The sequence below is a fragment of the Urocitellus parryii genome, chromosome 9 (genome assembly GCF_045843805.1).
Source record: "Urocitellus parryii isolate mUroPar1 chromosome 9, mUroPar1.hap1, whole genome shotgun sequence".
Taxonomy (NCBI): Eukaryota; Metazoa; Chordata; class Mammalia; order Rodentia; family Sciuridae; genus Urocitellus; species Urocitellus parryii.
Window position 1 is genome coordinate 64,932,673 of NC_135539.1, and position 12,797 is coordinate 64,945,469.

The following is a 12,797-nucleotide window of genomic DNA, read 5'->3' on the forward strand; positions in this document are numbered from 1 at the left end:
TTCTGGTAATTTACATCTTCTTTCAAGAAATGTCCTTACTTGGGCTGGGGATGTGGCTCAAGTGGTAGCGCGCTCACCTGGCATGCATGCTGCCTGGGTTCGATCCTCAGCACCACATACAAACAAAGATGTTGTATCCACCAAAAACTAAAAAAATAAATATTAAAATTCTCTCTCTCTCTTTAAAAAGTAAATAAAACATTGAAAAAAAAGAAAGAAAGAAACGTCCTTACCTCTCCAAGGAAACGAGGCAGAGAGGTCAAACCTGACACCAGGGAAAACCCCTCAGGACCAGGGGACACAGACTTGGGGCAATGTGTTTTGCAGGTTGTTGTTCTCTTCCAAATGTAGCCCAGAATTTCCCAAAGCACCATTTAGAAATCACGATTAAACAGAAAATAACCCATTTAAAAAATATGAAGATAAAAACCGTACCTTCCACAGCTTCTGGCCCACTTGGATTACAGTCCAGTCTCTTGGGAGCATTTCCTGCATTCATGGAAATTCAGTAGCCAGTAGCTGCCAGAGTGCAAAGTTCAAAGGTGAAGGAAACAAGAAAGGGAAGGGTTCAAGGGCATCGAAGGGTCATTTTCACTTGCTCCTAAGCAATCCAAATGAAATTAAAGCTGCTCTAGGTGGCACCAACATGCACTCATCTGCTCCATCTTTCTCCAGCTGTCAAGGAAATCAATGATCAAAATCATTGATTACTTTTTCATATCTTCCTTCATCCAATCAGCTAATAATCCAATCAATATTTATTGAGCCATTTCCATCTACAACGTAGTGTACAAAAGCCTCTAATGAAGACAATATTAAATAAAACACTGTACCCTATTTCAGTGAACATTTGATCCTGATAGGGGAGTGACAGGTATATAACATGTATTTATTTATTTATTTATTTGGCACCAGTGATTGAACCCAGGGGTGCTCGACTACTGAGCCACATCCTCAGCCTCTTTTCTTTCTTTTTTGAAATTTTTAATTTTGAGACAGGGTCTTGCTGAGTTGCTAGGGCCTTGATAAATTGCTGAGGCTGGCTTTGCACTTATGATCCTCCTACCTTAGCCTCTGGAGCAGTGGGGAATATAGGCATGCACCACTGGGCGGTGAGGAATACAGGAATGCGCCACTGCGCCCGGCTCACATATATAGCTTTTAACAAAACCTACACAGTTCCATAATAATAGAGGACAAAGAACCATAGAAGCAGAGACAAGGGAGTGAAAATTCCATTTGGAAGAGTGTGTTTACCGATTCATTTTGAGTTGTTCTTGATCCATTAAAATCAAACGATCCATGGGGAAAAGTGATGTTCGGCTAATGAGCCGATTCTCAGAACACTTTCAGCAGGACACCAAAGCTTACGCGCCCCACAGTGGAAATTTCTGAACATAGTTCCATGCAAAATTTTATGCCCCAATCTGATCTATATCATATTACATAACAAATAATTGGCTTCAGTTGTATCCATGGCTCAAGACTTGTAGCTTTTATTCCCAGAAGAATCCTCACCATAATTACCAGGTATCTCTCCTGTGATTATTCAGAGCCCTTCACAAATCAGAGGGCCACTCCTATGCCATTGTAGATGTTTTGTTTTATATTGCAAGTTTGCATTGCATGCTCCCTGAAATATTTTAACAGTCCCAACTCTCCCAATTCATCAAATTCCTATAGGACAGGGCACAAAAATTTGAATATTGTTTTAATAATGAATGTTTCCAAAGAAATCTTGTAACACAAGGGAAAAAAGCCACAAAACATGTACTTGACTCTATTTGAAAAGAACGTGCCAGACACAGTTGCTCTGACACCTCAAAGCTGTTCTACTCAAGCAGGTTCTCAAGACCTGACAAGTCATCTGGTGACTCATGTAACTCCCAGCAGAAACAAAATGCTCCTTCAACTTGTGTCTGAAGCATTTACTGGGTGTATCCCTTTGAGATCCAGCTGAATTCTTTTTGCAAAACATCCAACAAAGAATTTAATCAGCAAAGCAAAACAAGTTTGCAGCATTCCAGAAGGATTCTCTAATCTGAATATAAAATATACAAGTTGCAACCAATCTGGCAAATCAAAAATGAATATGGGAAGGATTGTGATGGATCGATTTAAAAAAAAATGAATGTTGGCAAAGTAGAATTAAAATTGGTACAGTTTCATTACTTATTTACACTTGATAAAAATCAGAACATTAAAAGTATTTTAAAATCATGACAGGTTGTATTAATAGGATCTACTCAAAAAGCAATCTGCTTAAATAAGTTTTATGCACTATTAAAATAAGTAAGGAAATTGTAGCTTGTAGCTTATGGTCTGAGACCTTAAAGAAGAGGAACCCAAAGCATTTTTATAATGATGCCTCTAACTTTTACTCACTTTTTATAATTATATGTGATTATATAGGCAAGTGGGATTTCTGAAAACTCAGGATTAAAGAGGATTGGGAATTATGACACGTGGCTACAAATTTTAATTTCTATAGTACAGGCCAAGTATTCCTTATCTGAAATTCTTGAGACAAAAAGCTTTCCAGATTTCATCCCCCACTTTCTGAATTTTGGAAAATTTGCATTACACATTATGAGATAGCTTAGAGACGGGACCCAAGTCTAAACACGAAATTCATTTTCGTTTCATCTACATCTTCTATGCACATCGCCTAAAGGTAAATTTATACAATATTTTTAGTGTGCCTGTGTTTTGACTGCGACCCAGCACATGAAGTTAGATGTGGAATTTTCCACTTGTGACAACATGTTACTGTTCAAAAAGTTTCAGATTTTGGAGCATTTACAATTTTAGATTTTAGGCTTAGGTATTCTCAGCTTGTAATTATTTCTTTGTATTCGATTTCTGTAACACTTAATTTCCTAACTTTTGGAATATTTAAAATAGACACTTCTTGAGTGGCAATTATTAAATCGAAAATAAGACAGGCTACAAGAAAATATGGCTACAAAATAAATTTATTTTTATTGTTAATTCAAATACTGTATAGATGCTCAATTATTTATTGGAGTTTTGTTAACTGGTACTGGTTTTTTTTTGTTTTTTTTTTTTTTTAGAGAGAGAGAGAGAGAGAGAGAGAAAGAGAGAGAGAGGGAGAGACAGATAATTTTTAGTTCTGGTACTGTTTTGAAACAATTTTATGGGCCCCCCATTTTCATTTTAAAAGTTTGAAGAACTGTGAAAAAGTTAAAGAACAGTACAATGAACACACATTTTTTTACTCAAATTCACTACTTTTAAATATTTTACATTTTCTTTATCTACATTTTCTTTATCTACACAGTCATAGATACATGCATACACACACATATTTATAATGTATATGTACATATCTGGAATATTCCTCACTTGTTTTGTTGATTAAATTCTTTATTCTGTGTTTTGCCTAAAAGGATTCAGCTGGCCAGTCATACGTATACACACCAAAGGAGAGGATACAGGGAGAAAGAATTTTCAAAGACTGAGGTTAAACTTTATATAGCCAATTGCAATCCAATTATCCTGCTTAAGAAAATTAATATTAGTTGTATAATATCATCTGATTCATAATTTATATTGAGTTTCTTCAATTGTTTGAAAAAAAAGTCTTATGGCTGGATTTTATTTTCCTAAGCCAGGTTCCAATCAAGATTTGTACCTTGCATTTGGTTATTATTTATCTTAATTTCTTAATTTTGAACAATTTCCCTGTCTTAAAAATATATATCTAGGTGTTGTGGCTCAGTGGTAGAGCATTTGTCTAGCATGTGTGAGGTCCTAGGTTTGATTCTCAGCACCACATATAAATAAATAAAATAAAGGTCAATTGACAACTAAAAAAAATGCAATTTTTCCCCAAGAGTTTTGAACATTGTTCCATATTTTGGATTTCTCTACTTGTCTCCATTATTAGGCTTGGGTTAAATCAAGTTTGGCAAATATACTTATGCTACTGTCATAGTAGTATTTAAAATGAAATCTTGAATTTTCTTTTCTTGCTGTTATTGCTTCCCTAGAATCCTTAGTGTATAAAAAGTTTGGTTAAAATTTACTCAATAAATTGTATAATTCTACTAGCAAGTAAAATTTATTTTTCTTTAGTGTATTTTTTGGTTTTGTGAGGACAGGGAATACTATTTACAGACTCTCATTTGAAACCTTCCCAATACCAAGCAAAGGCTCAGAATACATAGTTCTTTTCTTTTGCTCACACAGTGCATGGACACTTGTGGGCACATTTACACAGCTTATCATCTGTACCCTGGTGAGTCTACAAAGTCATTGAGAGCACACATGATCAAAATAAATATCAAGAAAAGGACTCTAAAGCAACATATTAGCTATAACACTCTAATTGTAATTACTTTTTCTTCATTAGCAAAATTGCCATAATAGTGTTTTGGACTTGCTATTCTTCATAATTGCTTTAGTCCATTTGGGCTATTTTAACAAAATTCTGCACAGTGGGTAGCTTATCAACAATAGAAGTTTATTTCTTTTTTTTTTTTTTAAAGAGAGAAAGAGAGAGAGAGAGGGAAAATTTTTTAATATTTATTTTTAGTTTTCGTCGGACACAACATCTGTGTTGGTATGTGGTGCTGAGGATCGAACCCGGGCTGCACACATGCCAGGTGAGCGCGCTACCGCTTGAGCCACATCCCCAGCCCAGAAGTTTATTTCTTAAAATTTTTTAGAAGCTGTTAAGTCCATGATCAAGGCACCAACAGATTTGATGTCTGGCAAGGACCAACTTCTTGGTTCATAGATGGTATCTCTTCACTGTGTCCTCACATGGTCAAATGGGCAAGGGAGGATAGCTTTTTAAAGACAAAGGGCGAAAAAAAAACCTCATATTTTTCTCCCTAATCTCATATTCAAGATGGCACACTTCTGGGCCAAGTAATTCTCCAGTGGATACCAACTGGATATCCTACAATTCAATCAAATTCTGACACTATCTATCAGATACACAGGTTAAGAGTTCAGTCACAAGACTGGGCCCACTTAAAAGACAACCATAAGTTCAGGCCTCTGGTACTTTCTATGGGCAGGCTCTAAATTGGAATATCCCATGACTCTGCCTCAGGTTGGATTAGTTTGCTAGGATGGCATTATTTTGCTTTTGTTTCCTAGTTTATTACAGAGGGTATTTAAAGGATAGAGCTGAAGAGTCAGATGAAGAAATGCACAGTGCAGGTATAGAAGGAGGGAGGCTGAGCTTCCATGCATGCCCTCTCTGGGTGCACCACCGCCCCAGCACCTTCACATCATCTGCAACCTGGAAGCTCATCAGATCTCATTGTCTGAGTATATTTATAAAAGTAAACCTCCCCTGGTCTTCCACCCACTCTCTTCCTGGAAGTTGCCTTGAAGTTGAAAATTCGGGCCCTCTTATTTTTTAACTATTTAGTCTTTCTGAGAGCAGTTCCATCCTGAGGCTATTTAGGATCTAAGCTTGAGTAGGGAAAGATACTCCTATCAACTCAGGGAATTCTTAGGGTTTCAGGTTCTGCAGCAGAAACCAGAGAGAAGTACCAAACAAATCTATTATCCCACAGTCACTAAATCCCATTGCTGACTCTGCCCTGATTACCCTATCACTTCCCAAGGGCACATCTCCCAGTACCATCACTCTACAGTTAGAATTTCAACATACAAATTTGGGGAAGAGGGACATAAATATTGTCTCTAGCAATAATTAAAAAATTTTAAAAAAATTTTAGTTGTAGATGGACATGATATCTTTATTTATTTTTATGTGGTGCTGAGGATCGAACCCAGTGCCTCACACGTGCTAGGCAAGCACTCTACCACTGAGCCACAACCCTGGCCCTAATTAAAATTTTTAATAAGCATAATTCCCTATGATTTTCCCCAAGTCTTTATTTTATTTTATTTTATTTTATTTTTGGTACCAGGGATTGAACTCAGGGGCACTTAACCACTAAGCCACATCCCCAACCCTTTTAAAAAGTATTTTACCTACAGACAAGGTCTCACTGAGTTGCTTAGGGCCTAACTAAGTTGTGGAGTCTAGTTTTGAACTTGAAACCCTCCTGCCTTACCTGCTGTACTCTGCCCCAAGTCTTATAGAGATATCAATGAAGCCAAGCTGCAACTAGGGACATGATATTTTCTAATAATAAATAAATTGGTCTAAACATGAACAGAACTGGATGGACATTTTCTTACCTTCATCAATTTTATCATTATCATTATTGAATCACTTTTACTAGATCACTATCATAATTATTACTCATCTGTCCCCAGAGCTTAACTGAGGTCTTAAACAGTACTTTGAGGTTGAAATTTGTAGCACAGAATTAACCAGTCACTTATACAAATGGAAATTATTTTAAGATCATGAGAAAAAAGAAATTTCAAGAAGACATTGACTATATTTTCTAACTGTCAGGTAAATCAAACCTTTTGTCTACCTGACAATTGAAAATCAACCCCATGTTTTTCTGGCTTGCTTTTCCAACTTATATTAATAGTATTAATAGTACCTATTAATGGGTTTGGCATGATATTTCCATATATGTGTGTGGCATGCACTGATCAAGTGCAGCCCCCCTTAATGCACCCTCCTTCCTTCCCCTACCTTTTCCAATTTCTAGTAATAACTCTTCTCTTCAGGTCATCTTTTCATGAACTCTCACATAGGAGAGTGGACATTCGTGGTTTATTTCACCATGTAACATAAAGTTCTCCAGTTGCTTCTATTTGGATGAAGTGACAAGATTCATTATTCTTTATGGCTGAATTATTCTCCATTGTTCACATGTACAACACATTCTTCATCCATTCATCTGTTGATGGGCATCTAGGCTGACTGCATATCTTAACTATTGTGAATAAACATGGGCATATAGGTATTTCTTCAGTATGCTGATTTTGATTCAAACATATACTCAGGAGTGGGAGAGTTGGATCATATGGTAGATCTGTTTTTTAAATCTACCCTATTTCTTTCTTTATTTTCCTTTTATTTATTTATTTTTTTGTACCAGGGATTGAAAACAGGAGTGCTTAACTACTGAGCCACATCCCTGGCCCTTTTTTATATTTTATTTAGAAAAAAGAGTCTCATTGAGTTGCTTAGGGCCTTGAGAAATTGCTGAGGCTGGCTTTGAACTTGCAATCCTCCTGCCTCAGTCTCACAAGCTGCTGGGATTATAGGCATGCACCACCACACCTGGCAAAATCTACCCTATATCTAATGGTCTTTTATAAAAGTTTTGTTTATGGGGCTTTTGGGTAAATCATTGCATTGTCAGGGAATTTCATATTTAACTTCATTTCTCTCTACAATGTAGCAAAGACAGTAGCTGCCCTTCAGTTGAAAACTTTCATCAAATTTAAGCTCCTCTCTACCACAGCAGGAATAAGGAAAACCTCTTTAAGCTTTCCTCATGAGACTTGTTGCCCAAACCTTTAATCATTTTTATGGCTTTCCTTTAAACTCTCTCCAAGTTTTCCGTCTTCTTTTAGATGCAAAGCCTAGAATTAAATATAGTATTTGAAAAGATATGATTAGTACCAAATTTAGGGGAGCAATTACTGCACAGCTCTAAGCGTTGTGGATACCTCTTGGAATTTATAAGACTTCCCAAACAACAATGAAGATGCCAAGTCTTGAATATTATAGGGTCATGTTTTAAACCTTTTTTGGACCACGTTTCATGTAGTGGGACAAAAGGTCTCAAAACTGACTACCCACTGAGTGTCATTTTTGGCAGAGGAACTGTTCAAAACTGCAGAAACTTATCTTAGAAAGAAGTATAAGGATGATTCATATGTGACCCACTGCGCATTCACGTCTTAAGGTCTAGTTATTGCAAAATTGCAGTCCCAAAATAGCTGATGCAAATATATATTACCGCTGACTCTAGAATTAACCAAACAACCCACAATAGCAACACTATCCTGATAAAGCTGAAGTACTTTGTACTTAAAAGTACTGAAAAACGTTGCCTTTGGCTTCATTTTACAGAAACCTGATATCCTCTTTCTAGCAGTTTCCTAAGAAACCTACAACAGATAAACAAGCTTTCCCTCAGAATGCAGGTTAAAGACTTTAAAACATGGCAGAGGTTCCTTATTTATTGGATTTAAAATATTCTTAAAATTTTATCCACCAATCATGTGCATATTGATCAATCCTTATTTTCATAATATCATTCAAAATCAAATTCCAGAATTGTTTCCTGGAAGAAAAAAATATATCAGTAGAAGAGCAAGCTCACTTATTAAAACACCAACCTCTGATAGCACATATCTTAAGAACAATGCTATTATTATTTAAAATATTAACTTATGTAAACTAACAATGCAATCAAAACCTGGTATTTTTATATTTGGGAAAATGTTCAAAATTCAAAAGAAAAACCACCTAATCACTTGAACTTAAGACACACAGACGTTTCTCTCAATGTTGTATAGCTAGTAATATTACTTTGGATTCCCCAGCTATGTGTTCTGCAGTGTTAAAGGTATATCTGCCTTTTAAGAATGATTTTTTTTTGTTCTCATTTTAAAAAAATAAAACATTCAAAAGCATACAGTGGGTGAGAAATCCAACAGAGCAGTAAAAATACATACTTTTCCTGCAAGTCAACATATACATTTAAAATTATTTCCCTGAGTTTCAATTCTACAAGTTTTCAGTGTACCCTTTGCTCCCCCGCCCCCCCCCCCAAAAAAAAGAAAAGAAAATATATTTATTTTGAACCTACCCGAGGCTTACTTTGGGATTTCTTTTAGGTTCCTGCAAAAAAAAAAATAAAATAAAAAAAGTTGCTCTTTCTTTCCTTATCAACTTTCTACACCCCAACCTCCCACAACATCCTACCCCAGAGAATGTGCCTTTTGTCCCCTGGCCTTGTCTTTATGTCCCTCCACTCCAAAGTAGCCCTCTCTTCCTTGGTTAGAAGTAGCTGTAATGTGGAGTCTGAAGGTGAGTAGAGCCTGAACTGGAAGAAGAGGGAATTTTTCTTAAGGGAGGCTAAGTGGGTCCCGCAATAAAAAGCTAGGAAGAAAAAGAGAAGTGAGAGGGAAGAAAAGAAGAAAGAAGGAGGGGAGTGGGGTAGGAAAGCAAGGAATGAAGCCAAGGTTTGGGGGAGAATTGTCTTCCATTATTGGGAGGAGGGTGGTAAGAGACTTTGGAGCAGTGTGCAGTGAAAGATAATTGTGGAGAGAGAGAGACAAAAAAAAAAAAAAAGGATTAAAGAATCATTGCTAGGATTTAAGCATTGGGTAAATTTAAATGTTTTGGAAACTAGGCAAAGTTAAAACATTGGAGTTTATTTTAAAAAGGAACATTATTCAAAGCCAGCTTCAGCAACTTAGTGAGACCCTAAGCCACTCAGCGAGACCCTATCTGAAAATAAAAAGAGCTGAGGATGTGGCTCAGTGGTTAAACATCCCTGGGTTCAATCCCTGGAAGCAAATAAAATAAAATAACATTGGCTGTCCAAAGAATACTTTGAATTTAGCTTTGAGATCACAAGTGGTAGTACCTTCTGTCCATAGGTCTCAGCAGGAAAGGCCCTATACATGGGTAGATGTTGCTCTGATTGTCCTCCAACTGTAGCTTCTGGTAAGAAAATGGGACAACAAGATGTGCCCACCCAGCATCCTTATTTCACCTTTCTAGACCATGATTTAGTCTTCTCTTCTGCTCCCCAATTTCCTGACCAAATGCCTCAATATGGTTTACAAAGTTTGCTCCAACTTCTTTGGGTCCCTCTTCTCAGGAGCAGGGCCCTGGTGGGTGATGCTTAACAGAGCGCTCTGATAGACTGAGATCCTTTATGCCATGGGAAGAGGAGGGCCAGTGTGGGCCTGTGCTGTCAGGCCCTGCGGCTTGTAATACCAAGAAGTTGGAGAATTAGATATCAAAACCTGACCTTCCAGATCATCATAAAAGATATTTCACGGAGGTAGGAAGACAGAACATCACCTGTGTAACCAGGTGTTCGCTTGGTTTATATTTAAATATTTAGTCATATGGCATGTATGCCTCTATTTATACTCATGCCTTGATCCCACAAGTAATAGGGGCTGCTGCATTCTGCAGAAAAGAACTTTGTGATTCCAAGGTCCCCAAGGATTGTACTTACAACACAGGCACAAAATCTAGTGCTATAATTTGAATATTCCCACCAAAACTCTATCCCCCAAATCATGTGCTAGTGCTATCTTGAGGTGGAGCCTTTGGAAGTTAATTAGGATTAGATAAGGTCACAAGGACTGAGTCTTCATGGTGGTATTAATGGCTTTATAAGAAAAGAGAGAACCAAGTTAGCATACCTGTTCTGTCTTGCCTCATGATGTCCTGTCCTCTTCTCTCTTTGCAGAGTCCCTGTCAGCAAGAAGGACCTCACCAAATATAGACTTTCAACTTTTAACCCCCAATCTCTACAACTTATGTGAAGAAGATTTTATTCTTTATAAATTACCTAGTTGTGCATTTAGTTATAGCAACAGAAAACATATTGAAACAGCAGGAGTGTCACTTTTCTGATGTACTTCATCTGTATAAAAATCTACTTGGGAAAGTCAGATTGACTGTAGTGTTCAAACCCCACCTCTCTACCTCTTACATTTGACCTCTGGTACACTTCTGGGAAACTGGTTGCTGCAGGATTCAATGAGGACATCTATGAGGCACATTTGGCAGTATGCCTGAACATAACAAGTACTACCAACTTTTGACTTTGACCTGTTTTCACATTACCATTCACATTTTCAGCCAAAGGTTGTAGGATGATTGAGCTGAAAGAATATGTAGTTATTTTGCAGAACATGCTATTTAAGAGAACAACCTTTGGAGTCAAATAGACTTGAATTCTGAGTTCTTTTATCTCCCACCAGATGTGTGCCTGAGATTGATAAACTTAACTCAATGTCCTTGGCTATTAAATCATAACAGTAACTAATGTACTCCATTATCATAAGCATAAAATAAGAAAAAAAATATGAAAAAAATGTCACTCAAGAAGTTGATTTTTTATTTTCTTTAAGTATTGTTATGTTTCAGGTTTATGCTGAACTTCACTCTATCTTAGCCTATTTCTCTCATTCACCGGCACTTTGAATGTTGCCAAAGTCTGACAAAAGAAAGTCAAATTTGTAATTATTTGGTACATTTAGAACTATTGCTTTTTAAAATGCTTTTTGTTTGAGTTAAGGGAAAAACAAACTGTTATTTTCCTTTCTACTTACATGCTCAATGCAACACAGAAGGCTTCTATGATCAGGTGTGTGGGAGTTTCCCACACACATCAAGCAATTATCCAGCAGACAACAAGTGGGTGTCCTGGCATTCAATTCTGATGCTCTCTATCTGGAGATCCACAGGTGGCAGGCTCAGTCCCACAAGACTGTGCCCACTTCGGATACCAATTGCCAAGTCTGGACCACCAGCATTCCTGATTGACTGGCTGTAACCTGGGGTTCCTGTAACCTCTTCCTTGGGTTTGATTAATTTGCTAAGATGGCTCACAGAACTCATTATAAAGGATATTATAAAAGATTCAGATGAATAGTCGGATGAAGAGATGGGTAGGGTTAGGTATGAAGAAAGCTTGAAGCTTCCCTGCTTTCTCTGGGTGCATGTTCATCAAATCTAATTGTCCAAGGGTTTGTGTAGAGTTTAATCTCCAGTGTGGCCCTCTTTCCTGGAAGCTGGTGTATGATGCTAAAGCTTCTGAGCCTCTAATGCTCTAGCCACTTGGACTTTCTGGTGACTAACCCATCCTGAGTCTACCAAGGGCACCATGTTAAGTCAGCTGTACTACGTATAAACTTCAATATGATCCAAAGGACTTGAAACAAAGACACTGCTATCACTCAGGAATTTCTGAGGGATTTAGCAACTTTGTATGAGAATCACATATTATGGCAAAAAAAAAAAAATGCTTCTAATGCTTCTATCACCCTGATCACTCAGGGGACTTAGGAGCTCTGTGTTGGGAAATGGAGCAAAGACTGATCATATTTCAAATTGTACCACAGTAGATTTGTTATGTATGTGTGTGTATATATATATATATTTTTTTTTTTTAATTTTTTTTAATTTTTTTTGTTTCCCGGGAGAGTTGCGTTAGCATCTGCCTTTGATTCCATTTATAATGCTGACAGATGCTTGTCTTTCAGACTTGGGTCTTCAAATGTGAGATATTAATTATCACCCAAACAAAATCCTGAAAGTGCTGTGTCATTTCTGACACTTTTAAAAAAAAAATCTAATAATACAGCAATTGCATTTGAAGTCAAAGTAAAATGTGACAAAATATATGAGAAAAAGAGGGCCGTGTGCTTACCGAAGTCTCTGGAACTTTCCTGGGAGTTACATGCATGTCTCCTTTCTTCCTCATGGAGCACTTTGTGAAGAGGAGTGAATTGGGTTCACTCCTAGACACACAGCCACTGTCAGCTTGACTGCCCAGGAAGCCAACAGTGGAGTCCAAAACCCAGAGCAACTTGAACATGGACTGACACTCGATTTGGACTCTGACTAGTACAGTTTGGAGAGATGAAGTGCCAGCCACTCATATTCACTTTTCCTATTCTCCTTCAGTGTCCAAGGGGATTATTTAATAGTCTGTTTACACATCTAGCACATGCTCATCCTAATAATAGCCCATGGCCCTGGATCATCTTCGTCATTCACTGTTACACAGAGTCCTCAGCTGTTTCGGTGACTTGCGTGGCTGGCCTTTGACACCATCTAAAAACCTCAGAGAATGTGCAGGGTAATCAGTGATTTTAATTTTAGCTATCCATGACATGAG

The 12,797-nt window shown here is 37.3% G+C and overlaps 1 protein-coding gene across 1 annotated transcript; it reads right to left on the reverse strand.

The window, feature by feature from the left end:
• Positions 1-6,591: 6,591 nt before the first annotated feature.
• Positions 6,592-12,538, reverse strand: LOC144256935 (uncharacterized). The gene is made up of 5 exons (XM_077802813.1): positions 12,327-12,538; positions 10,312-10,363; positions 9,519-9,595; positions 8,736-8,767; positions 6,592-7,500 (listed from the first exon to the last, which is right to left on the reverse strand). The coding sequence occupies exons 1-5, from the start codon at positions 12,492-12,494 to the stop codon at positions 7,488-7,490; spliced, it is 342 nt and encodes a 113-aa protein (XP_077658939.1). The 5' UTR covers positions 12,495-12,538; the 3' UTR covers positions 6,592-7,487.
• Positions 12,539-12,797: the final 259 nt, after the last annotated feature.